General features: G+C 58.4%; 1 protein-coding gene across 3 annotated transcripts in view; it reads right to left on the bottom strand.

Annotated features, from left to right (window-relative positions):
* Positions 1 to 27,986, bottom strand: part of KCNQ1 (potassium voltage-gated channel subfamily Q member 1) — a 348,883-nt gene that overhangs the window by 271,210 nt on the left and 49,687 nt on the right. For all 3 annotated transcript variants that reach the window (XM_065881697.1, XM_065881696.1, XM_065881695.1), the window contains exon 2: positions 22,644 to 22,734. In XM_065881697.1, the coding sequence (XP_065737769.1) occupies positions 22,644 to 22,734 (91 nt within the window). The remainder of the gene's footprint in view (positions 1 to 22,643; positions 22,735 to 27,986) is intronic.

Below are 27,986 nucleotides of genomic sequence, written 5' to 3' on the forward strand. Positions count from 1 at the left end.
CATCAAAGGTGTCAAACTAATTCGATGGAAACAAGGAGCTGGAAGAACTGAATAACCACATGCACAAAAGATTTCACCTCCGTCCATACCTGTCACTGTATATAAAATTAAACCCAAAATGGATCACAGATCTAAATATAAAATGTAAAACTATAAAATAGCCACAGAAAACAGAGGAGAAAACTCTCGGTAACCTTGGATCCGGCAAATAATTCTTAGACAGAACACAGAAAGCATGAACCTTGGAGAGGGGGAAAAAGAAAAAAACAAAAAAAACCCGGAAAAGTTGGACTTCATCAAAATTAAAAACTTCTGTTCTTTTGAGAGATGCTGTTAAGGAAAAGCAAAGAGAAGCCACAGATTGGGAGAAAATAGTTGCAAAACACAAACCTCATCACTGAAATCTAATGTCTAGACTTCTATGGAAAATACATAAGCAACGCTTACAGCTCACTAATATGACCAATGACCCAGTTACTCGGATGGGCAAAAACTGAACAGACGCTGGGTCCAAAAAGACATATGAACAGCAAGTGGGCACACAGGGAGATGCCCCACGTCATCGGTCACCAGGGAAATGAGATTAAAGCCACGGAAGGGGCCACACACCTGTTAGAACGGCTAAGGCATACGATTCGGGCAGTATTAAGTGCTGATGGGAACACGGACGATGGAAACAGACTTAGATGGAAGGAAGGAAAAAAACAGAGCAAAGCGTGGAAAACAGTTTGCAGTTTCTTAGAAAGGTCAACGTGCATCTAGCCCATGGTCCAGCATCCCAGGGATTTACCCCAGAGAAATGAAGACATATGACCACTCAAAAACCTGACGGCAGTAATCAGGGTGGCTTTAATCATAACAGCCGAAAACTGGAAACAGCTCAAATGTCCATCAGCCCGCGAACAGATAAACAAACTGGGGTACATTTTATCCTTTCCAATTAAAAGGAAACAAATTACTGAACGCAGGCCACAACATGGATGAAGCTCAAATGTGTTCTGCTCCGTGAAAGAAGCCAGACACAAAGGCTACAGAACTCGGGATGCCTTTCAAATGACGTCCTGGAAAAGGCAGGACCATGGGGACAGGAAAGATCTGTGATTACCAGGTGCTGGGGGCGCGGGGGCGGGGGGGGGAGGGCTGCCAAGGGCACAGAGGGACTTTCGGGGGGGGGGGAATGTTCTAGGTCTTGATTGTGGTGGCGACTCTAAGACGGTGAAGGTTTGCCAGGACGCGCTGACCTGTACACCTAAAGAGGAGAACTTTCAGCGAACGAAAATGAGACGGAATGAGAAAAATCACCAAACCGACCTAAGAGATGGATGAAAAAAACAGATCGTCTTTTAAAAGACAAGTTCACATATAAGGAGAGCTGCACTAAATCGAAGATCTGCTTTGGGGAGGCTTTTTTAAAACCACCCTGAGTGAGAAATTGGTCCCCCGTCTGCCCAGAGTAGATGCCTGACCCTCCCCAGGCCCACCGAGCTCACCCGGCCTCCTCCACCCCTGCTGACTGCAGCCCCCAGCCTCCAGGACGTAAAACACTCCCCGCCAGCAGGACTCACGCTGCTGTCCCCCTGCTCGACCCCTGCCCCGGTGGTCTCCCCCTCTTCGCTGTCCTCCCAGGGGACGGGTGGTGTGCCGGCCCCCACATCCCGCTGACCCCCTTGGCGTCCGTCTCCCTCTCACGTCGAGGGCCCCCAAGGGCGGCTCACTCGCGCCGAACTCGCGGTTCACGTCAGGCCCCAGGCTGGCTCAGGAGACCCTCAGGAAATAGGTGCTCACGAAGCCTGAAGCCCAGAGGACAACCAAACCTCACCCCTGGGACCCCAACCCCATTCGCAGCCCAGCTGCACTGAGCCCAGGGTCACCCGCCCCCCACCCCAAGGCTGAGGGCTCCCTGGAAGACTCCTTCCAGAAGCTCCGGACCCATCCCCCTCCCCCAGAAAGCCCTTAGACTCACGGCCACGCTCCATCATCCTTCAGAGAACCTGGGCTCACGTGTTGGCTGGGTCCCTGCTGGGTGCCTACCTGGCACTCTGACCCTGGGAAGCGTGTCCCTGGCCCCGCACACACCCCGGGATGCTCTGCAGTCCTGGGCCCCCCAAGACTTCAGAGCACCCACACAGCTCCCCCACCCCCCAGAGCGAGGGTGCCCCACCTGAGAGAGGTCCAGCCCGGCATCTCAGGCCCTCCCGCCCCTGCGAAGCCCCCAGCACCGTGACCCCCGCGTGACGTACGAGGGCAAAAGGGATGAGTGGAGGCTGGCCTCCCTGAGGAAGTGACATCTGGGCTCCAGCCTAAAGGACACGCACGAAGGCCGGACCCTGGGGAGTCCGCGTCGGGAGGTGGGGCTGGCGGGGCTGTGACCTCGCCTCAAGGGGCTCTGTGGGTCACGGGGGGCAGGAGGTGTCCCTTCACAGCGTGGGAAGCTTCCGGAGGTTATAAACAAGGCAGCACCGGATCTGACTGCTCCTTAAAGAGGTCTGTCCCAGCCGCCACGTCGCGGGTGCTGGTGAGGCCTGGCTGGGGGAGAGCGGTGGGCGGGCGGCCGGCAGGCTCTGGACAGGGGACGGGGGACAGCAGCGCTCAGACCTGGGATGGAGTAAAGGTCACGCCCAGATGGCAACGGGCCCAGGTCCTCACGGACACTCAGCCGCCCGGGGCCCAGCAACCCCAGGCCAGAGAGCCTGACCTCTATCCCATACCGGCCAAGCCCAGGCGGTCCCCAGAAGGACTCGGGGCGCCCTCACTCCAGGGATGCTCAGAGCATGGCCCAGTTCATGGCAACGGGGTGTGGATGCTTCTGGAAAAGAAGAAATCACGAGAAGCCAGGACCAGAGAACCACAGGCAGGCTCTCGGGGGAGTCAGATGGGCACTCCCGCAGGCCAGGCGAGAGCCCGCAGGGTAGGGGGGCAGGGCACCCCTCGAACTGTGCGCAGAGACCCCAGGGAGGGGCACGTGCCCCTGGCTGGCTGCTCACACGCGGCCTGAGCCAGGGCCTCACACTTCGCGGCGGCCAAGCCTGCGCTCTCTGCTTTTGTAGACGCTAGAGACATAAAAAGAGCAGTGGCGGCCTTGTTCTGGGGGAGGGAGGGAGAAAGGCGGGCGCGCACGGGCGCTTCAGGGCAGCGAACCCACTCTGTACGACCCCGAAACACACGTCACTGCACATCTGTCAAAACCCACGGAGAGAACACCCCAAGCGGGACCCCTAATGTGAGCTGTGGACTCGAGTTAATAGTAGCCAATCAAGTTGGTTCAGATTGTAACAAACGCCTGCAACACACGGTGTTCACGATGGGGCCACGTCGGGGGGTGCGGGGGAGGTAAGTGGGAACCTTCTGAGCTTTTGCTCCGTTTTTCCGTAAGCCTAAAAGTGCTTCGTAGAATTAATGAGCTTCATAGAATTAATTTTAAGAAAGCAGTTTGTTGGCACAAACTCCGCCCACCTGTGTCGTGCTGTCTCTGGCCGCGCACTCCATACCCACGGAGCCAGGGGTGCGTGTGGCCGGGAGGCCGGCGATAGTTACCCTCGGGCTGCTACGGAACCGCTCACCGACCCGGGCCTGACCGCCTTCCTGTCCCGAGGGCAGTGAGTCCCCCAGCAACCTACTCACAAAGGGGCCCTGGGGTCTCCTAGACACAACAAACTGTGGAGTGGAGACAGAGGCTCACGCCAGGCGGCTGGCGGACAGGGGGCCAAGGCCCTGGATCCGTGGCATGGAAGGGCCGAGCAGGCCTGGGGAGCTGGCCATGGGCTGCCACTCACGTCCGCTGCCCCCCAGGCGTCCCCAGGCCGCGGCCTACCTGCTGGAGGAGCAGCCATAGCACACAGACCACCTCTTCTTCCCACTGCAGGCACCTGGGGGCAGGAGAGCCCGCCCTCGGGCCGAGTGGACAGACAGCAGGCTCCCGGGAGCAGCCCTGCTCAGCAAACAGGCACGGAGACCCCCAGAAACAGACCTGGCACGGCCAGGGCACCAGGCAACACTGGGCTCCCACAGGGCCCACCACACGCCAGGTCCCGGCATCACCTGGCGGCGGCCTGGATGGAGGACAGGGCAGTGCCGGCCCGCCCCAAAGCCCCTTGCAGCCCCTCGGGGACCACCACCTGCACCGTGGCACCGGCAGCTGAGACGCCCCCTTGCCCCAGGTGCGGGGGCTCTGGATACGGGCCGGGACCCAGGAGCTCACAACAGCATCCAAGACAACTGTCCAGTGGGTGAGGAATCAGGACACCAAAGAGGGTGAAACAGGGGAGGGGACCGCAGTGACAAGATGGCGGGTAGGGAGGAGACCCTACATGGCTTCCGGCCAATTCTGGCTCCCCCCGGATCGGTTCAGGGCTAGGGGAGAGTGCAGGGTCCCCGTGTCTGCGTGGTGTCAGGGCCTGGCTGCAACACATACAGACACACACACATATGCACACACCCAAGCACACAGTGAATGTATAGAAAAACGTGTACACACAGGCACACACACGCCTGCACGCAACTGGCTCCACCGTGATGCAGTAAGACGACCCCACCTCCCCACAGACCTAGAAAACCTTCCGCAGAAATGCTTTCCCCAAGGGACTGGTCAACGCTGCAAACGTCTCAGTGGAATTCAGCCATTTGCAGACATGTTCCCGTGACCCCCGCAGGATATCAGGGTACCCCTCTGCACCCGCAAGGCTGAGAAAGGCCATATGAACCACTGTGGAAAGTTTTCATCTAAGCAGACGTTTCTTTCTTTGCTCAATACGAGATTTTAAAAATAGACCGAAGAATATAGCAGATAACGTGACAAGAAAAAGCTCCCACCCCATTTCCTGCTTTTTCTCCATTTTGCCACACTTGGTTCAGATTTTTTTTTTTGAGAAATAAAACCTGTGAGAATCAGTCAAAGCCTTCTCCTACCCTTCTCCCCGGAAGGAACCACATTTGGGGTATAAAGGACTCGCGCAATCCAAGTAAAATGACGCATCTGGTCAAGTCACCATCCATTGCCTCCCTGCTCCCTGCTGCTGCCTGCCTGCCCCTCCTCCACCAGTCAGAGGGCACCCCACGTCGAGCTCCGGCTCCCAAGAGGGAAAGCCCAAGTGCCCAGGGCAAGCCCCGAACCCTTCACACCAGGCTGACCCCCCCACACACACAAGAGCTAGGCACACGCTCAGGGTCTGGATGGGAGCCGTCCCCTCTGCCGGGAGCACCCCTGCCCCCCAAAACGCATGCATGACTCAGTCCTTCACCTTCACTCAGAGACACCTGCTCAACGAGGCCACCGGTACCCCCACCTCCCACGTCACTCATCCTTTTCTTGCCCTCTGAGTCTTCAGTTGTTGATCCTGGATTTGTGGGGTCTGAGACTTACAAAAGAGGAAAAAGGAATAAGCCCGTTTTTTTGTGGTACAGGCTACAGGTGGGGGTTAAAGGAGAGCGATAATAACCAACAAGCCAGCTACTGAAGGGGGAAGTCGAAAACAACGACCAGGGAAATTTTAAAAGGTATAGGAACAAAAGTAACTGTCAGAACAAAAGCGCAAGCCTTCCGAAATACCAACATACTTTTAAAGAGCAAAGGAGACACATCTCACGGAGAAAACTGCCACAGCAACTGTGGCAAAATACACGTAATTGTAAAAGACTATGACAGAGTGAAACCAAGAACACCAGTCATGTTAATACAAGCAAATAAGCTTAACGTATCCTTTAAAAGTATTTTAATTTGACTCACAAATGAAGACAACTATATGCTTCACACAAGAAACACACTTTAAATATAAAGACACTAAGAGGTTAAAAGTGAAATAAGTTTAGGGCTTCCCTGGTGGCGCAGTGTTTGAGAGTCCGCCTGCCGATGCAGGGGATGCGGGTTCGTGCCCCGGTCCGGGAAGATCCCACGTGCCGCGGAGCGGCTGGGCCCGTGAGCCATGGCCGCTGAGCCTGCGCGTCCGGAGCCTGTGCTCCGCAACGGGAGAGGCCACAACGGTGAGAGGCCCGCGTACCGCCAAAAAAAAAAAAAAAAAGTAAAATAAGTTTAAAAGACAGACTGTGCTAACACAAACGAATAGAAAGCCAAACAATGCGGATTTCAGAGCAAAGAAAGTTACCAGGATGAAGTTAAGTTACCAGGGTCGATTCATCAAGGGGACATACCATTCTAAATACGAAAGCGCCCAATAACAAAGCTTCGAAATACACTGGGGAAAAACTACTAGAAATGGAAGAATGAAAAGATGGATCCACAATTATAGGTGGAGATTTTGATACCCACCCCTTCTCTCAATAATTGAGAGAACAAGGAGACAGAAAATCCAGTACGGATACAGGAGCCCGAACAGCGCTGCCAACCACAATGTCCTAATTGACGTTTACAGGACAGTCCTCCCAACAACAGATTGCATATTTTCAAGTGTGCATGGAACATCTACAAAGATAAATCTTAGGCTGGGTCATAAAACAAGTCTGAATAAATTTTTTTTTATGTCTTAATAAATTTTGAAAGAATCAAATCATGTTAAGTGTTTTCTCTTACCACAAATGAGTTAAAGTAGAAATCAATAACAGAAAGGTATCTTGAAAATCCCCAAATGTTTGGAAAGTAATACACTTCTAACTAACCCATGCATCAAAGAAGAAATCAAAAATGAAATTAGAAAATATGCCAAATTGGAATGAAAATAACAGAGTACATCAAAATCTGTGAGATGCAACTAAAGTGGTCTTTAGACTACCAAACACCTACATTAGAAGAGAGATCTCTAATCAATGACCTCAGCTTCCACCTTAAAAGCTAGAAAAAGGTGAGCACATTAAAACTAAGCAAACAGAAAAAAAAAACAATAAAAATCAGAGCAGAAACCAATGAAATAACAAAAAAGAAAAAACATCCACTGAAACCCCAAGATAAAAGTTGGTTATTTCAGATCAACAAAATCACTAAAACTCTAGCCAGACTGATCATAAAAAAAGGAACTAATTACCAATATAGAAATGAGAGAAGAGACATCATCACAGTCCTACAAATGTTAAAAAAATAAAAATGAGATATTATGAACAACTTTGTGCCAATCAATTCAACACCTTCGGTGAAATGAACAAATTCCTTCAAACACACGGAATACCAAGGTCTCCTCAAGAAGACATAGATAACCTGAACATAATTATTAAATGCATTTAAAATCTAGTTAACGACCTTCTCACAAACAGAAGTTCAGGCCTAGATGGCTTTACCGATGAATTCCACCACACACATAGGTTAGAAATCAGGCCACTTCTACAAAATTCTTCTCGCCACACGAGGAGAGAACACTTCCCAGAGCACTCTACCATGCCAGCATTACTCTGACACCAAAACCAAAAACATTATAAGAAAACTATAGTCAATATCTCTCATGAACTTAAATGCAAAAGTTCTTAGCAAAATTTTAGCAAATTAAGTTCAACAATATCTACAAAGGGTAATAATACAACATGACCATCTGGGGTTTATCCAGAAACACAAGCTTGATTTAACGTCTGAAAAATCCATCCATATAATTCACCACATTGAGACTAAAGGAGAAGAAAACATGATTACCTCAAGAGGTGTATAAAAAGCAACATCCATTTATGTTAAAATAAACAACTCTTAGCATTAGTATTAGAAGGAAAAGTCCTCAGTCTAATAAAGGACATCTACAGAAACCTAGTAACATCACACTTGATAGTGAGAAACTAAACGTACTTCTGGGAAGGACTGAGAAAAAGGCAAGGGTGTTCACTCTTCCCATCTCTATTAAACATTGTACTGGAGGGGCTAGCCAGTGCAATCACGCAAGAAAAAAAAAATAGGCGTCCAGATCGAAAAGGAAGAGGTAACATTGTCTTTATTTGCAGATATGATGATCGATGTAAAAAAAAAAAAAGTCAATGGAATCCACACAAAAAACCTACTAGAACTAAAAACTGAGTTACAGAGGTATCAATATAAAAGATATATAAATACCGAAATTAGTTACAGCTCTAAACACCATTGACAATAGCATAAGAAAATATGAAAAACCTGGTATCTGACAAAAGAGGTACAAGGCCTTTCACTGAAAACCACAAAACATCTCTGACAGAAATTAAAGATCTACATAAATGGAGAGATCTACAATGCTCATGGGTCAGAAGATCTGATATTGGTAAGAGATTGATTCTCCCCCAGTTGATCTTGAGGTTCAATGCAGTCCCAAGCAGAATCTCACCAGGCTTCTTTGTAAAAATTGACAAGCAACTTCTAAAATTTATATGGAAGTACAAAGGACCCGGAATAACCAACACAGCTTGAAAGAGAAGAGCAAAGGTGGATGGTTTTCCTTATCTTAAGACTTTTACAAAGCTGTAGTAACCGAGGCAATGTGGTATCGGCATAAAGACGGACTAAAAGGTCAATGCATCAGAACCGCATCACCAAAAAGAGGCCCACACTTTTATGGTAAATTGGGTTTTTAAAAGGGTGCCAAGGTGACTCCCTGGGTAAGGAATACTCTTTTCAGTGTACGGCACTGGGACAACTGGACACTCACATAAAAAAAAATTAAGAACTTCAAGTGAAATAACACCATTTGTAGCAACATGGATGGACCTAGAGATTATCCTACTAAGTGAAGTCAGTCAGAGAAAAATATCATATGATATCGCTTATATATGGAATCTAAAATATGACACAAATGAACTTATCTACGAAACAGAAACAGACTCACAGACATAGAAACCAGACTTGTGGTTGCCATGGGGGAGGCGGGTGGGGGAGGGATGGATTGCAAACTTGGGATTAGCAGATGCAAACTATTATATATAGGATGGATAAACAACAAGGTCCTACTGTAGAGCACAGGGAACTCTATTCAATACCCTGTGATGAGCCATAATGGGAAAGAATATGAAAAAGAATGTATATATATGTATAACTGAATTACCCTTCTGTACAGCAGAAATTAACACAACTTTGTCAATCAACTATGCTTCAATAAAAATAAACTATAAAAATTAAGAACTTCAACCCATAATTTACATGGTAGACAAAAGGTAACCCATGGACCTAAATGTAAGTACTGAAACTAAAACCACCGGAAGAAAACACAGAAGAAAACCTTAGTAATCATGTACTTGGTAAAGATTTCCTAAATATGACATTAAAAGCATGAAACACATAAAAAATGAAAAAGCAATAAATTTGACTTGATTAAAATTGAGATCTTTTAGTTTTTAAAAGACACTATTAAATAAAGGAAAAGGAAAGCCATAGACTGGGGCGGAAAATATCTGTAAAACATATACCCTTGTATCTAGAAATATATAAAGAACTTTCACAACCCAGGAAATAAGACAAACAGATCCATTTCTAAATGAACCCAAGGTCTGAAAGACACTTCACCAAAGAAGTCATACAGAGGCCAATAAACCACGAAAAGATCCTCAACATCATTAGTCATTTGAAAATGAAAATTAAACCACAAGGAGACAGCACTCCCCCACCTTATCAGATTGACTAGAATGGAAGAGACCAACCCCATCGAGCGCAGGTGAGGACTGCGGGGACTGAAACGCTCACGCGGCTGGCGGGACTTGTAAGTGGTGTGACCACTTCGGAAAACAGTTAGCCAGTTTCTTAAGCGATTAAATAAACACCTACCATAGTATCCAGCCATCCTACCCCTAGGTATTTACCTAAGAAAAAAGAAATACAAGTCCTAGCAGCAAGGTCCTACCATATAGCACAGGGTACTGTATTCAATACCCCGGGATAAACCATCATGGAAAAGAATATGAAAAAGAATGTCTGTATATGTATAACTGAGCCACTTTGCTGTACAGCAGCAATTAACACAATGTAAACCAACTATACTTCAAGAAAATATATTTTTTAAAGAAGAGGAATACAAGTCCTTACAAAGACTTGAACACCAATGTACACACAACAGCTCAAAACGGGAAATGACCCAAATGCCCGCCACCATGTGAATGGATAAACAGACTGTGGTTCGTCCACACAGCAGAACACAAGTCAGCCACGAAAAGAATGGCCCCTGGGTACACGCAACCACCTGGATGAACCTCAGAACAACGTGCGGCACGAGACAGGAGCACGCACGCGTATGTGATCCATTGACCAGAGGACCCTGGAAGGTACAGACCGGCCTCTGCTGACGGGCAGGGCAGTGGCTGCCTCCTGAGTGGGGAGGGGCGGCAGGAGGGATCCCAAGGCCCTGAGGACACCTCTGGGCGTAACGGTCTCATGGTGCCCGACTGTGCGCTGTTAAGTATGGCCGTCTATCCCACGTCAATTATACCGCAATTGAAAGCTGGCTTTGGCTTACGTGAACAGAGTGCATAACCCAGAGGCGACCACATCTGTGTCGATCCGGCCATCGTGGCAAACCTGAGCCTGTCTGTCTGTCTGTCTGCTGCTCCCCCTTGCGTTTCAGGTGCAGAGGGCCCAGGTGCTGCTAACAGACTCCCAACTGAGGTCACTGGTTCCCAACTAAGGCGCCTTCGGTGGGCACTGACGGCCTTCCCATTTACTTCCCCAGCACCCCCACCCCAACCCTGCCAGGAGGAAGAGGCCACTTGTCCACCACTGTCCCTTTGGCCCTCAAGGCCCTCAGCTCTGGACTGAGAACCTGCACGCCGTCCGTGCCCAGACCACAGCCCCAGGCACCTGAGCTACCCACAGCACCGGGGTTCTAGGCTGAGGTCTGGAGAGGGTCGGGAATGCGTGCGGCCCACCAGGCGGTCTGGGGGGGATCTGGACCAGCGCCACCTGGAGTTTCTCTGGTGAGGCCTGGGGGCCTGTGTGTGCGCATCCTGGCTCTGGGGCCTTGGAGAGCCACCGCCAACGGCAGGCCTACCCTGAAGCAGAAAGGGGGAGAAGCCTGGAGCCCGGGGCCTGCTGCCCCACTGCCACCCGTTCTCAAGGTGGGGTACAGAGGCCTCCAGCTGCCTGTTTACACAGCGACCAGTGACGGAGCTTATGACATGTTTGGCTCTCCAAACACTGGGGAGAAACCAGGAATTCCTACAAACTCCCCGGGACGAGAGAGCATCTTCCCAATGTCCCAGAGCTCCTAAGTGGTCTAACAGATGTCCTCGTTTGAAAGAAAATCACCTTGACCCTGAAATGAAGACAGAGCCCTTAAGCAAAAGGGGGATGCTTGGGGAAAGTTCAGGGGACCCCAACAGCAGGGGCTGAGCCCCGCTGCCCAGCACCCTGAAAACGGTGAGGTCACCAGGGCTCTGTGGTCACGTTCAGTCTTCTGCAGCCGGGTCCAGGGACCTCGCAGAGTCGGCAACGCTGAGAAATGAATACACACGGACCCGGCCCAATCCCCACCGCCGAGGACCGCGGCCCCCGTCTCCGACCCTCCTGGCCGGGCTCAGAGAACGGTCGGTCGGGGAGAAGACACAGGCCCAGCTCAAGAAACCGAAGATGAAATAAAGACGCTGCCCGCCCCGCCCCCACCCAGGTCTCCCCACTGCACCGTGTTCCGAACGCACAAATTATCCTCAGCTCATCACGCTCGGAAACTGACCAGACCATCGCCCGCCAGGAAAGGGGGCAGGCTGCACCTCTCAGCACACACTTGACATTTTGTTCCCGTCCAGGCTTCCCGTGCTGACAGTTTCTGGATTAAATGTGCAAATGGAACGCGGCCCCGAGGGCGTCCCGCTCCCTGCCGGCCGAAGCTCCAGCCTGTGTGCCTGTGTGCGCGTGTGCGTGCAGACACGTGGATGTGCCTGAGCGTGCACGCCACGTGAGCGCGTCCACACGTGCGTGTCTGTGCGCGCATGTGCATCCCTGTGCACGCCTGCCTCTCTGCCAGTGTCCGGCTGGACCAGGTATGTTTTCACCAACCAGATCCTTCAAGCTGGGAAGCTGGCACCACTAGCTCGCAGCAGCCCCGGCTTGGGCGTCTGCTCGGCACGGGGAAATCCTCTCAGCCCAGGGTGGCTGGGTCCACCTGGAAACGCAAACGTGACCCCCCTGCCCCGAGCTTTGGGCCGGGGGTGTCTGTCTCGCAGCCGCCAGCCAAGGGGAAGTGAGACTGCCAAGGCCTGAGGCCCGGACTCGCCTTCCGGGGCAGCCAGAGGCCCCGGGGGATCGGCGCCTGCAGACCCACGCGTGTGACCAGGGGAGCGTGGCCCCCGATCCCCACGACCCTGCGGAGGCTTGAGGGCTTCCCTGGGCCCCTCTGCGCTCACGGGCGTCATCAAGGCCTCCTGAGCCCAGCTGGGGCTGCCGCCCAGGGGCCCAGAAGAAGCTGACAGGCAGACCACTGGGCACATGGGACTGGCCCCGGTCGGGGGCATCTCCTGCCCGGTCACAGGAGAGGGCTGCCAGCAGCCGCCCGCCCCAGGGGCCTCCACAGCTCCGCCTTCCACTCACCCCACCCGGTGTGCCTGACCCACACATAGCTGGGAGACGGAAAATGCGCAAAGAGCAGCCGCTCCCGCCCCCCCCCCCGCCCCTGGCTCTGAGGACCGTTTAGTGAGTCAGGGATCGGGGGCGGGGGGGGGGGGTGGGGGTGGGCAAGGTGCACGGGCAGCGGCCCCCCGACCCCGCAGGGCTGCACCAGCCCCCTCCCCCCGCCCGTGAAGTCGCACAATGGCACACTTCAATGGGCGCACAGCCGGGGCCTCTGGTTCCCATTCTCCGTGACCTGGGGAAGCAGAGAACACGATTATAGCCCATCTGAATGCAGGCTCCTGGGGCGATCATTCTGGCACCTGCAAGCCCCCAGCCCCCGCCCGGGGGTGACAGCTGGCAGACCCCACCGCGCCGTGCACCCCACGGCCACGAGGCCCCGCCGGGCTCATCCCATTATCCCTGACGACTTCCCCAGGGCAGCCCCCACGTGGAGCGCCGGTGCCAGGCCCCCGCCCGCGCCCGGCGACACGGCTGCCTGTTCAGCCTGATCCCCGTTATGTTATGTCAGCTGTTACCCCGCGCTTAAAACAAGGCACTCCAGCTGGTCAGGGTCAGATGTAAAAACAAGCCCTGACAAAACCCGGCCCTCCAGCTACCCCAAGCCGGAGACCCCACTGAATGTGGCACTTAAAGACGCGCTTCTCTGCAGCCCCCGGGCAGAGCATAAAGGAAACACCTGTCCCAAGGACGGCACACTCTAATCTCGCCAAATCCCCAGTGGAGGGGCCCGCGGGCCTCAGCAGGCGCCCGCACCCCAACGTCCGACTTTGGTCCTGGACCCTCACGTTCTGGCGGGCGAGGCGGGACGGAAAACACGGAGCAGTCCCCCCATCTCCGCCCAGGCCAGACCCACACCGCGGGGCCAGAGCGTGGTGCAGGACCCTCCCCCCGGGGGGCGGCTGATGGTGCAGGTGAAGACCCCCTTCCTGGACGGTTGACGCCTTCCAGACGGGCAAGAGGGACGCCTGGCCCAAAAGGACCTCCTGCCGATACGGGAGGCCAAGCTCCCCGTCTGACCAGACCCCGACGCCCCCGCTGGTCCCCAGCCCCCTGCACCCCAAGCGGGGGCAGCTCCGACTGCCTGGGGCTGAGCCTCCACAACCTCGGAAAAGGGTGAAGAAAAGAGGGGGGTACAGTGGGGAGAGCTGCAGGATGAGACCACCCAGACACCTGGCCGCTTTGGAGAGAAAGCCTTGGAGACCACGCAAACACACGCACACACGCGGACACACAAATACACACGCACACGCATCGCGGGTGCCAGGAGAGGCCGAGGGCTCCCCCGTCTCCTCCTGCCTGAGGGAGCGGAGGCCGGCCCAGCAGCCTCCACCAGCAGGATGGTCATTCCTCCCTCCCGGGGCCCCTGGACCCAGCGGGACGGGCTTCCCCAAGGGGGGAGCCTAGGAGGCGCTCCCAGAGCCCAGGGCGGACGGGGTGCCGGCCAGGGGCTGTCAGCAGGCTCCCGGCAAAGACACCCCGGAAGGCAGCTAAGAGGCCGGCACCCACCTCACAGCACAGAGCTTTACAGCCTGAAAACAGGAAACACTGTAGAAACAAACAGACCCAGACCCGGTGGTTCACACAGCCGGGGGCGGGGGGAGCCCTGCGGGCCGGGCCCTGGCTGGTCTCGGGCCCCAGGGCCTCCACTTGACCTCGCAGAGTCTCCCCGGGAGCCGAGAGCACCCGCCCCACCGCCCTGCTTTCCTTCAGGAGGAAACTCTGGGGGCCCAGGGGAAGTGATCTGGAGGAGGTGCCCTGCTTCCGGGGGGACCAGGGGCTGCAGGTGGACGTCCCCGTGCCCCCCTCGCCCCCGCCCCATCCCTTAACCCCAGGTGGGGCCCTGTCCTCCCCTGCAAGGGCTCAGGGCGTAAAACTGCCCGGCGGCCCCAGGGCGTGACCTGATTCAGGCCACTCGTGCCGGATCGGGTTACGTGTTTTTCGGGAAAGTTTCAAACACTTTGCAGTTCCCTCCACCTCCTGCCCAGGCCCCCCTCCCCTGGTTCTGAATCGACTTGATGGACAGGACAGTCCTGGCCCGGGACGGAGCGTGGGCTTCACAGAGGGCGCCTTTGTTAGCGAGCGCAAGTTGCCCTAGGACCTCTCCACCCACAGGGCCCGTGAGCCCGCGGAAGTTTCCGGTTACAGCTGAGGGTTCCCGTTTTCACGGCTCTCGGTTGAGCGCAGACCCCGCAAGAAGGAATGTCAGCTGTCCCCTCAGGAGCAGCTGCCTCCAGGCCAGGAACGCAGCCAGCCCTGGGGACGGGGACCCTGGCGGGCATAAACGATGGCCCCGGAGGTGGGGACAGCCCGAGTCACCACCCTGGGCCCCAGAGAGGGCCCCGCGAGCCTCGAGCCCTCGGCCTCTTCCTGCTCAGATGCCCTTGGGGCTGGGGGACCGTCCCCCTTATAAGGTAGGGACAGTGGCACTCGGCCCTGCAAGACCAGGAGGGAGACCCCAAAGGGAGGCTCCAGGCCACTCCAGGCTGAGGAAGCCAAAAACCCACAACCACACACAATGAGGAAAAAAGGCCACAGGCGCTGGGAGAAGCAATGACACTCGAGTGTGGATGGGGGCGGTGGTGGAGAAATGCCCTGGAGACACGAGAGGAAGTGAGGGGCCCGTCACAGGGAGCAGAGGCGCCGGGCCCCTGGTTTAGGGGGCTTTAGAGGGGGCTCAGGCCAATGTCCACAGAATCCCGGGGGTCGGGGTTCTCGTTCTCAGGGGTCCCCACCAAGTGGCAAAGGGGCTCTAGAGAATTAGCCGAGACCCCTTGAGGGCAGCAGCTTCAAACTCTGCTTGGCGGCCCTTAAGCTTCTGTTCACGGACTCACATGGGGACATCAGGGGTGACCCAGACCCGGGAAAGTGCAGGCGCTACCTGGGTCTTGCCCACCCCACCTGGCACGGGGTGGACAAACACAGCAGTCTGCCTCTGCCCAGACACGCACTGTCCAGGGTGGGGTCCTTCCTCACCTGCCCGAGGAGCAGCCCGGACCCCGACCCCCAGTTCACCCCCTCGCCCGTCCCCAAGGCCAGTGTCCGTCTATCCCGTCTCCCTGGGTCGGCACCGGGCAGGGCCTCAGAGGCACGAGCGAGGGGGCCCCTGTGGCCTGGAGCCGCGGGCCGCTCCACACCCCCAGGCTGCACAGTCAGACCCCGGGACACTTCAGCCAGCTCCGCTGGGCAGAAATATCTGGAATGCAGACTGCGGTGCGGGGCTGTCCCTTAGCTTTCTGTGTTTCTGCCCCAAACCCAAGAGGCTCTGCTGTGCCCACGGAAAGTCGCTGCCCATGAGGCAGCCAAGACCCCCACGCTATAGAGGGACAAGTGGGACACCTGAGCCAGGCCAAGGCCCAACCCTGGCCTGGCGGGACATGCGTGTCCACACGCACACACAGGTGTGCTCGCAGAAGGGCACCGCCACCGCCTTCCGGCTCCCGGGAGCAGGGTGTCAGTCCCTCCCCATGCTTCGGCGCTGGCCCCCTCTTACACAGGGCCCACGGGGAGGGCCCTGGGGACGCAGACATGAAGCCCGTGTCCTGCCCCTGAGAATCCCTGCTATTTGCACACAGACCCTGGCATGTTAGTTAGTGGGTGCACGAGAAACACTTGCTGGCTGAACAAACGCAGGCGAGGACACCCCTACCAGGGTGCAGGGAAAGCGTGGACTTCTGAGGCAGAGCATCAGACAAGGCCCAGGCAGTGGGAACCAGTCCTCACCGGGCAGCTCCTGTGTGCTGGGGACAGAGACCAAGGAGCTCAAGGCCCCGCAGTGGGGGAGATGACATCTTCCAAGAGCACTGGAGGACGAAGCCAGTGATGTCACTGGGCGAGCAGGAAGGCACCCCAGAAGCAAATGTACAGGAGCGGAGCTTTGTGGGATGCGTAGGAGTTCACCAAGCAGAGAGGAGACGGCTGGAGAAGAGCACTCCAAGGAGGAGGCGGCCTTGGAGAAAACAAGACCTTGGGGTTTGTTAATGAAAAGTCTGGGCCACCCGCTGGTGCCCTGACATTGGGTAGGAGTGACTTAAGCTCTGTGAGTCTCATCCCCTCTGTGTGAGTGAAGGACAGAGCAGAGGGCGTGCATGCAGCAGGCTCCCCACGGGGGCCGCTGGCCCTGACTTAGCGTGGTCGTCTTTACTGGCATGTGAAGGGTGTAGAGAGCAGAAGCTGGGAACACGCGGGCCTGCAGAGGCCCGAGCTGAGTGTGAGCTGGGGCCGCCGGGGGGCTGGGGGGGGGCGGTTCTGAGGACAGAGCCTAGACTGCGTTCCTGAGAAAAGTGAGGCCCGCAGAGGGGCCCAAGGGGGCCCAGAGAGTCCCACGGAGCCTGGTTTTGCATCTGGGAAACTGAGGCCCAGGGGACGGGAGAGTCTCGCTCCGTGCTGGGGGAGCCGGAGCCCCGGGGTGGGTGATCCAGCGGCGGGAGGGCTGGGTCACCGCCGAGGGGCCTGGGCCAGGGAGGAAGCCGCAGCAATGACCTCATCCCCTAGGCCTCCGGGCCGCGGCTCACGGGGTTTTTAACCGCAGCATCGCAGGACAATTCCCTGGTATGCTCCCCACCAGAAGGCATGGAATACACGGTGTCTGTGTTGTGCTTTTGAGTGCCTCTCTCTTTGTGTGGGATTTGAAAAAGGAAGGAAAAAAAAAACAAACAAAAAAAACCCTCGATTTCAGAGACAAAAACCAGCCCCTCACCTGGGCCCAGCCTGGGTCTCTTATTCCAGAGAGTGGGGAGGGGAGTGTTTCTGCCACAGCAGCAGGACAGGGGGAGACACAGAAGAGCCACCCAGGCCCAGAACTCGTCCACAGGCGCGCGTGCGCACAGAAACACGGGCACAGAGCACACACGCACAGACCCACGCGCACACACGTGCGTGCACGGCGATGTGCGTGAGCAGACACACGTGCATACACACACACACACACCCAGGGCTTCCTCTGCATTCAGGAACCATGTTGGGAGCCGGCCCTGCAGCCCTGGCAGTGGCCCTTTTCCCCGGGAAACCACAAACAAGGCTCAGATCTCAAACGGGCCCATTCACAGCCCTGGGACAGACCCTGCAGCAGAGTTGAGATTCCACCCAAAATGGCTTTTTCAGGCCCCCCAAATCTCCCTGGTTCAGCAGAACGCTTAATCCCTCGGAGGCCGCCCTGGGGCTCCCTCACACAGAGCTGAGATAACAGCTCTCTGGCCCCATAAAAGCGAGCGCATGAAAAGAAAGGAAGAAATATGGGCTCTCTGGGAAAACACAGCTTTGAATGACTTTTTCTCCACCATTTAAGCATCGTGCCGCTCTCGGAATGCTGTGTGGAGCCCACGCTCGGCCCCTCCTGGGCTCCCGGCTGCGGTCTGGCTCCGCTCGGAGCTCTGGGCCGGGGCCAGCAGCGCCCGCGATCCGCGGACAACAGCGCCACCTGGTGTCCCGCGGCCCCGCCCTGGGCCGCCTGCAAACACCCGCCGACGCGGCCCCCTCCCCAAACCCGGTGTCCCTCCGCCGCGGGGCCACCCCCGTCCCGCCCCGCAGGCCGCCACCTCCACCGAGAGCTCCGGGGCGCTGCGCCTGCCCGGCCCACCTGAGGCTGCCCGCTGCAGGAGGGTCCCTGCCCGTCCCCACGACCCCCCAGCACCCGCTTACCTCCTCCTTCCCCTCTCAGGGCGGCCCCTCCTCCAGGAAGCCCTCAGCATCCCCGCAGACACCCCCCCACCCCCCTCCCCCAGTCCCTCTTCACCTCTTACCTCCTTCCCGTTCCCACCCCGGACATAACTCACATCTACCCCGGAGGCTGGGCCCGGGGCGGCCTCATTCCTCCCAGTATCCCCGACGCCCCACACCCCCCATGGCCATGACTCCAGTGGCAGCTGGATACGGCCAGCTCAAACCCGCCGCAAAGGATCTGTCTCCACAGGCCAGTGAGTTAGGAAACCCTTGGAAACCTTGCAAGGCCATCAAAAGGTTAAGTCTGAGGCCATGCTGCTCAAGCCCTCCGTTCTGCAGATGGGGAAACCGAGGCCCAGGACTGCACAGCAGCTTGAGGTGCCCCCCGGGGCAGCTCTGGGCACGTGGGCTTAAAGGAGGGGTATCCAAACCCCGGAAGCACCGTTCTGGGCCTGCGGAGGGGTCGCAGCCCCTGGGGCCCTGCCTTCATGGGTGGGGAACAGAGCAAGGAGACAGACCCTGTGACTGCCCCCTCCCTCCCACAGACCGTTGTCACACCCAGACCGCTGGGGCAGGAGCAGGGTGTGCCACAGGAGGGACGGGGACCGCGCAGAAGGCAGTTAGGGAGGGGGTACTGAAGCAGTGACGGCCAAGTCGATGCCTGACGGGAGGAGAAGCCGGTCCTGTGACATGCCAAGCGGAGCACGTGCAAAGGCCCCGAGGCGGCCGGGAGTGTCTAAGGGTCAGCAAACAGTGCATCAGAGCAGAGGGGAGCGGGGGGGGGGGGGGGGTGTGTGGGACAGACATGCGGGCGGTGCCGGGTGAGCAGCATTTGGGGGCCTGAGAGGCGCAGCCGATCTTGAATGCCACCGGGAGCTTCTAGAACGATCAGAGTTTTGTTCTGGAGAGTCGCCCCCGCAACCAATGGCTGCTGTGTGGAGAGGACTCCTGGGGGGACACGAGGGTGGCAGCGCGCAAGGTGCTGATGTGAGAGAACGGGGGTGGGCGAGGGAGGAGGCACAGGGTCTCTCCCCTCAAAAGGGGTGGGACGGGAGATGCGACCACAGCGAGGGGCCCTCTGCTTGGAGCAGGGGAGCTCCGGGATGACCGCTGGCACACGCATCCCGGGCCCCAGAGGGCGAGGGGTTAGGACCGCACCCCCAGCTTGGGCCGAGCCCCCATCCTCAGCAGGCAAACGGTGCCCGCACTGCAGAGAACGGCCACCAGGTGGCACGCGGGCCTCACAGATGCCGGGACTGAGGGTGGAGGTCGGTGCTCAGCAGGGAGTGGGCGGGCGGGGGGTGGGGGGTGGGGGCTGCCAGGCAGGGGGCTGCCGGGACTCGGGGGCCGGGACGGCACCACGAAACCTGCGAGGAGACCTGTCTGAACGTGAGAGCACTGACTGGGGAGGGAGGTGCTCCTGGCCAGGCCAAGGGGAGAGTGGAGGCTGGACCAGGGGAGGCCCGAGGCCGCCAGGGTCTGCCCCCACCCCCAGGGCGGTCCTGGGGTGACCCCCCACCAAGGGTCTGGTTTCAGTGGCGATTCCCGGGCCGAGAGTCTATGCGGGCTTCACCCGGCCCATCCCAGCTGCACCCAGAGGCCCTGCCTGAGATGCCCAAGGATTTGGCACCCAAACTCCGGACCCTCGGTGCTGATGCAGGGCCCGGGGCGGCAGGGTGCACACAGGGGCGGTCCCTGGGCTGCTTTACGTCAATCGGGGAATTCAATGTTGTTGGAGCTGCTAAAAACCTAAGAGTAAACCTCCCAGCAGGGGAGGAACTGACCCCAGTCACTCAGGGGGCCTTATGGGCTGAACTGTGTCCCCCGCAAATCCCTATGTGGAAGCCGTAACCCCCAAGTCCTCAGGATGCGACTGTATTTGGAGCTGGGCCTTCAAAGAGGTGAGGAAGGTAAAATGAGGTCCCTAGGGTGACCCTAACCCCACAGGACTGGGGTCCTTATGAGAAGAGGAGGTCAGGACACAGACACACACAGAGGGACGACCCCGTGAGGACACAGGGAGGAGACGGCCGTCTACACGCCAGGGAGAGAGGCCTCAGGAGGACCAGCCCTGCCCACACCTGGGTCTGGGATTCCAGCCTCCAGGACCAGGAGAAAATACATCCTGTTGTTTAAGCCGCCCGGGCTGTGGACTTTGTTACGGCCCCAGGAGACCTACACAGGGGGCGAGCGGCCAACCAGGCCCCTGGGCCCAGCACTTACATTTGGTAGAACGGCAGCCTTGGAATCTGGGCCCAGCCCAGCAAGGTCTTCCTGGCCCCTTCCAGCCACCGCCTCTTGAACCCTCAGTTACCTTGGCCGCGAGGACACCCCAGGAGCAACTCGCAGAGCAGACGTGCTTTGTGCGGTCTGGGCAGGGGCTCAAATCACCCTGTGATAACCCAAAACGCCAGAGACACCCCCCAACTTTCTCCACTCTCTCCCTGCCCCCCACAGCTCCTCCCCTGCCGTCTGGGAGGTGGGAAGGAGGCCGGCCAGAGGGAAGGACAGTCCCCAGCCTGGGAAGCAGACACACGGCCGGCCAGGGCACCCGGGATGCTCACAGCAGAGAGAAGCATCTCCGGCTCACCACTCACCCAGAGGGAGATGACCCCTGGCCTGCCCCAGGGCCTGCCCAGAGCAGGGGTTTGGGGAAATTTCTCTGCAGGCCAATAGCAGCCGCCATATGCCCGAGTGCACTTCTGCAAGAAGCTGCGGCCTCTGGGGCCTTGGCACGGACCTGGCTGGCACCGGGGTTACTTCCATAGGTCCTCAGGACCAGGCGAACGGGGGAAGGCTCCATGACCCCAAAAGGCCATCCGTCTTGCTGGGATGGCAGCCGTCCTACTTTTCAAACAAGTCCCTACCTTATATGAGAAAGTATAACCCAGTAGGACAGTAGAAACAAAATGCCGGGACAGTTATCCCGGGAAAGCAAGGACATCCGCCGACACCTCCACAGAGGCAGGAAAGACACCCGAAAGTCAACACCATCACTTTAGAATCATGTCCTCTCATTGGACTTGAAGGACCCCCCCCCCCCACCTCTCTGCCCGGGCTGGCACATTCCTTCAGAGGAAGCACAGGGAGCCCCCTTACCCCTGGCCCGGTAAGCGGAGTGACTGACAGATGCCAGTCTCCACACCTGAACAGCACGCTAAACGAAACCAAGCAGCGGCAATTCCAAATTCAGAAAACTCTAAAGGACCAGAGGAGAAACTCCCGCAAACAATAACAAAACAGAGGCCGTCACAGGCTGTACAAGCGATAAGAGCAAAGGCTTTTCCGAGACACCAAAATAGCCTCCAGGAAACATAATGGAAGAGAAGCTCCCATCTGTGACGGCAACTAACAACAGCAGCCATTATTATATTAAAAATAATAACAACAACGGTCTAAAACCCACATTACGAAACCATAAAACCCTCCTGGATAAAACAGACACGGCTTGACCATGGACAGAAAGACCCCACCCCAGAGAGATGTCGGTCTCCCCCGATTCATTCGTCAAACACCATCGGATTTTTTCTGGGAGGCAGACAAGCGGATTGTGAAGGTCACTGGGGAGAACAAACAAACAGGAAAGAATTGCCCCTGAAAGGGAAGAGCTGGGCACCGATATTAACCACGTGGTAAAACAGATTTTAGTGCAGACATCAGCAAAGCAGCATGGCTGTGGGAGAGATGCACGGACAAGCAGCCGTGGACAGAACAGGGAGATCCCAGAGCAGAGCCGCTGGCATCTGGACATCTGGTTCACAACAAAAATGGCTCCTCAAATTGGGGAGCAAAGACACACTTTGGAGTAAGCGGTGCTGGGAGGGGGCAGACGAGAGGGACAGAGCGAGAGTGAACCTGATCTTCACGCCGGGATGTGCCCACTGCCGTCAACAGTTTAAAACCACACGACTAACCCGGATGAGTGCTTGAGGCAGCTGTGGCTGTTTCTCTATAACCTGAGAGGGGGAAACTGCTGTGAACCAAAATCCAGAAACATCAAAGGGAAAGTGGAGCCGACGGCATGCAACTAAAACAGGCACGGCCTCAAGGCCATGTTACGAGGACTTGGGGACCCAAGCTTGCAGCCATCAGTTGGCCAGGGCTGGAGGCAACCTGGCCAGAGGCTGGGGCAGGGGCTGAGACACCTGCAGGGTCCGAGTACCAGCCAGACCCGGGGCCACAGCGGAGGCCGAGCAGACCACAACCTCGGCTCCTTGTGCCCGCGTCCTCCTGTCCTTCCTTCCTGGCCCAGCTCAGAAGCCCCCTCCTCCAGGAAGCTCTCCCAGACCACCAGGCCCCGGGGTCCTCCCATTCTTTGGCCTTCTCAGCCTGACGGCCACATCCTGGCAGGTGAGGGTGCCAGGGTAGGGCGTCCCCACACCTCTAGCCCCCCAGTATCAGGGTGAACCTGTAGAGCCAACCAGCAGGAGGGCTCCGGCAGAGGGATGTTTTGTGGGTGGGAGAGGCCAGGAGCAGCTGGCTTCACCCCCCGGTCCACACGCCTGGGGCATGAGAGTGCAGGGCCCCTCACGCAGCTACGTACCATCCAGAAGAGGGTCCCCGTGGCCAGGGCGACATACTGCTCGATGGTGGACAGCACGCTGAAGATGAGGCAGACCAGGACAATGAGGAAGCTGCGGGACAGGAGGACACGCAGTCAGCGCCCGCGCCAGGATGCCCACCCCTCCCCGCTCAGACACGGCCCAGGCCCGGGGAGCAGGCCCTTCCCTCCCCGGGTCTGAGGGTTCCGAGGGCCGCCAACCCTGACCGCCGACCGTGAACAGTGCACGAAGTGTGGCACAGCCAAAGGCATGTGACGGCACCCGGCCTCGAAGGGATGAGCTCCGACCCAGGCTACGGCGGGATGGGCCTTGGGACCCCACGCCGAGAACCAGACCCTGCCCACCACCTGTCTCTAAGGTGTCCAGGACGGAAATCCACAGAGCAGAGAGCAGCCTGGTGACCTCCGGGGCCGGAGGGGCCTCCTTTGGGGGAGGGGAACGTCCCGCACCTGCACGTAGCGGTGAAGGCCGCAGGGCTCTGTGGCCGTCCCGACAACCAGGGCAGCGCGCTCGACACCAGGCTCAGGGGTTGCAGCACAGGCGCCAGGAGCGGGCCGTCTCCTGCAGCCGCTAATGGGGTGTCACCAGAGCCTGGGCTCCCAGGCGGGAGGCTGCCCTGACGCCTGCCTTCCCCTCCCCATCCCGGGGGTGGGGGTGTGGGGAGGCCAGAGGTGGAGCCCACGGAGCTGAACACAGGGAAGGTGGCAGCCCCTGCCCCCGGGGCCAGCTCCCAGGCTCAGCCCCCCTCCCACCCCATCCCTGCACAGACGGGCTGCTCTGATCACACCCGAACCAGTAAGGCTTCCTGAAGGCAGACCCTCGGGCCCTTCCCTCCACATCCCTGGATGAGACCAGGCCGAGCCCCCAGCCCTCCTCCTGCCTGGGAAGAGGACAACTCTAGCGGGGTCATCCGGGGGCTCCAAGCACGCTCTCCAGGTGGGTCCTCGCATGGCCCCGGGGGTGCAGATGTGGAAACAGCTCTCTGGGCCCACGACACGGAGCCCTGGCCCTCTCCCCACCGAGCTCCTGCTGTCCGCAGTTGTTTTTCATGCCCCATCCCCACACGCCTGCCCTGTGCCCACTAGGAAGCCCACTGCACCTCCCCCACTGCCCCACTCCTCCCCACTCCAGCCCACCTTCCCTCCTGGCCCCTCAGCGTCTGCTGAGAACAGGCTGCCCGACACAGCCCACACCCCACATTTCCTGGAGGAGACAGGACCCGGGCCGCCCAGATGCTCCTCCCTGCCTGGGGAGCCCACCCCAAGACCCGGCTGCTCTCCCGCAGCTCTTGGGGTTCCCTCTTACAGCTCTCGTCTCCACCTCTCTCCTGGTGCCTCACACAGGCTGGGTCAGCTGGACCCACAGAGCCGGGTCCCAGCCACCCCTCTGCACCCTGCCCCTTCGTCAGCCTTGTCTCTTGTCCTGACCACAGTGCTTGCCTCCACCCTGGGCCCCAGAGTCCACCCTGCCCGGCCACTGACTGAGCCCTCAACATCACCCCCGCGTGACACCACGGTGACCCTGACCCCAGCTCCTTCCCAGCATGCCCCGCCCCCCGCCTGCCTCGGGGCCTTTGCACCTGCCGGTGCCTCGCCTGCAAGCTCCACACCCTCACCCGCAAACAGGACCCAACACTCACCCCCACGTGCCTCCACCTGTGTCCTTCATGCTCACATATCACCGCCGGGCCCGGGGCCTGTTTGTCCCCTTCTGCATCGTCCACCCCCAAGACCACGAGCCCCCAGAGGAGGGCTGTGGGGTGCCACCCCCGCCACACCGCCACGCTGGGGACCGGGCCTGGCGCACAGCAGGTATTTAGCCCGCACCTGCTCAGGTGCGCCTCCATCGAGTCCCAGCTCCCTCCTCCGTCCCTCCCATGCTGGCCCTTCCTCTGCGCCCCGCCCTCCTCTCTGCGGGGTACAGCCTGGCTCACACCAGCCCCCACCAGGACACTGGACCCGAAGCACAGTCTGAACGCAGCCCCGAGTCCCGCAGTGGCTCCCAGCAGGACCCCGGTAGCCGCGGACCTCGTTTGGCCTGGGGCCTCCCGGGATGGGAGACACCAGCGCCCCAGGGCCCAAGGCCGCATCAAGCCTCCCCAGTCCGTATACCCGGTGCCACCCCCCAGGACTCTGCACGCCCACCATCCACTCTGCCCGACTGCGGACTCGCCTGCCAGCTTGGAAGGGCGTCCAGACCCGCCCAGTCCCCAGGGAAGCCCTTTAACAGATGCAGCCGTGCCTCCCTGCCGGGACCTGAGGGCATCCCTTGTGTGGTGACTGAGACCCTGGGCCCCCACCTCAGGAAGCTTTAGATCTCAGGGGGACACAAGCGAACCCTGGCTGGCAGAGTGAGTGCCTGGCTGGCCCGACTGCCCCTCAGGCACAGAGCTCACTTGCCCCCGGCCCACACCCTGAAGCCCCGTGAGTCCCAGGGCCTCGCTGCCCGGCTCGGCCGCGAGAAACCAGGGCAGGTGAGGTTCCCCCAAGGAGGGAGGTGCCCACCCCACCCCACCCCCACCCCCAGGCCCCCTGGGTGTAGAGGCAGCCACACAAAGAAGCCACACTGCCTACAACGTGGTCCAGGCTGCTTCCGGGCCTCAGTTCCCCCATTGACACAGCTGGAGCCACAGCCCGCGGCCACTGCCTCTCAGGGCAGCGGACGTCCGGGCAGGGACTCCGGGGTCAGTCCTGTGGCTGCCCAAGGCTGGGACCAGTGTCCCACCTCGTGCCCTCTCCTCCTGAGAAGATGGGCAGGACCCGCCCGCCCATGGCCCGTGGGGATACTTCAACCACTCCCCGTCGGGCCACAGGAAGCCACAGATGCTACATACGGGGAAACCGGGGCTCGGGCTCCACGCTTCCCAAGGGTGAATGAACCTCACGTGGTCAAACCACGGAGGTAACAAGGCCAAGGCCCGGGGGTGGGGGCGGGGAGCACGACACGCGTGGTCTCATCTCTCTCTAACCACCCCCCCTCTAAGGGACAATTGTGGTGACACCCAGGGTCTGCCAGGTGATCCAGGACAATCCCCCAGATCCAGATCCTTCTCTTAGCCACACCTGGTCACACTCAGATTCAAAGGTCCACACACGGTCACACTCAGATTCAAAGGTCAGAACACCAACATCAGTGCTGACCCGCAGTCCCCACGTCAATAAAACCGGCCTCAGCTCTGAGTCACGTGCCCTGTGCCCCACACCACTGTCCCCAAGCCTGCAGTGACCCGCAGCCAGGAAGGTGAGGGCCGGGAGGGGAGAGGGCCGGCCCGGGGCCAGGCCTGGACCCAGGTCTTTGGGCCCCACTGCCCAGGGCTCCCCAGCCTCCACGGCCAGGATGTGCTCGAAAAGTCCTGAATTCCCTGCTGTCTCCTGTCTCCCAAGGCAGACGAAGCAGACGGAGCCCAAAGCGGCGCATCGTGGTGGGCACTGCCGGCGGCTCGGCCATGCTCTGGGGCCTAGGAGGCCGCCGTCACTCTGCTACAAGGCCTGTCCCTGTATGACTCTTGCTGCCAGGGTGGCAACCGACCATTCACTGTCGCTGTTAGGATGACCTCGGACAGAAAGCAGAGCGAGGGCTTGTTAGAACTGCATGCCAGGCAGGGGCACAGAGACCCCAGGGGAGGCCTGGGAAGTGTCCTGAATGGGCTGCAGGTACCACGGCTGCCGGGAGACCTCTTCTACTAGCTGTCCTGTGTCTGGCTGTGCTCAGGGGGCCGGGGGAAGGGTGACTGAGCCTTACCAAGGAGGAAGGTTCTGGCCAGAGCAGCCCTGCCTGGGGCTGTGGACAGGCCTGCATGGAGGGTGACAGCAGGGCGGGTGCCCTCACCCCGAGCTCCTCTCAGCGGTGCACGGAGACCCCCCCGCTCTGTGTGCCCAGAGGCTGAGGCTCTGGGTCAGAGCACGGGGCCCCTGCCCGGGAGCTCCTCCCCGGGGACCCGGCTGGAGACTACTTTCCCTGGAGATCAGGGGGTTTGGCGTTCACGATCTCTCCACACTTTGCTAGTCTCAGCCTTGCTGCGTTCTGAAGGCTAAACAGCTCTTCAACTATTCGCACACGTCATGCTAGTTTCAGAAAGCATCCCTTAACAAAGGCGATTCTTGTCCCCTCCAACCTGTCCTGCGTGGGGTCCGGAGCCTCAACGATGCCAAGATAGGGTCCCTGCCCTTCGGGGGCCCGCAGCAGCCTGAGGTGCCTGACACCCCCCTCCTGCCTCTGCGGGGCTGGCCACCACCTGTCCATCCCAGCTCGCCTCCCAAGGCCCCAAAACCAGGCAGCCACAGACCCCCAGGAGCTGGGAGACAGAGGTCCAGGGAAAGAAGGAAACCACCCTGTTCTTTGGATGGGGCGTGGGGAGCAGGGCTGTGGGGGAGAAGAAGCCCCTTCGGCCCCCAGTGCTGCTAGATCCAACTTCCCAGGAGGACGTGTGAGTGCCCGAGGGAGGTGGCTGCAGCCAGGGGGAGGCAGCTCCGGCCTGAGGACAATGGCCTGCTTGTGCCCTGACGGCTGATCCGCCCCGGGCACTGCGGCCGCCAGCCCAGCCCCGAGGGACGTCCGGAACGTTATCGGACATCATTTCAGGATCTGTGGCAGCAGGTGCCCTGGAAACACAGAAGAATGCAGGAGCCGTGCCAGGGCCGTGGTCCGCGACTCAGCGGGAGGGCGCTCCAGGGCGCAGGAGGCGGGCTGTAGACTGCACCCCCTTCAACCCCCGCAATGGGCTGGGACCCCCCAGTACCTGGGACTGGCGGGCTCACCCAGGCCGGCGCCCCGCAGAGGCAGGGCATGGGCCGGACCCTCGGGGAACCTACGTGAGTCTAACCGTGACGGTCTCTCCAGCCCACAGGGAAGCCTCTTTCAACACCGGGATGTTTCCCAATGACGTTGAAAATGTGAACAAGAAACACACACTTCACGTGCAAAGGGGATGTGGCCTGTTCGAGGCGCCCTCGGAACCCAGACGTGAAAGACCTCAGCCTTCGGGCTCCCTGGGCTCTGAGCTGAGATTCCGGGACACTGAAATGCAGCGCTGGGACGAATCAGAGAACGTAAGATGTACCGTTATCTGTGGGTTCAATTTATCCAATGTATAAAAATTACATACTTTGAAAAGTTTTGTTGGTCCATCACGATTCTGCCCCTACGAGGTGCCTTTGAGAGTCATCAAATCCACAGACACAGAAAATAGGATGCTGGGGGCCAGGGGCTGGGGAAGGGCATAGGAAGTGAGTGTTTAATGGGGACAGAGTGTGTCAGTTTGGGAAGATGAAGTTCTGGGGATGAACGGGGTGATGGTTGCACAGCAATGTTGAGTGTGCTTCATG

The sequence above is a fragment of the Phocoena phocoena genome, chromosome 8 (assembly GCF_963924675.1).
Source record: "Phocoena phocoena chromosome 8, mPhoPho1.1, whole genome shotgun sequence".
Lineage (NCBI taxonomy): Eukaryota > Metazoa > Chordata > Mammalia > Artiodactyla > Phocoenidae > Phocoena > Phocoena phocoena.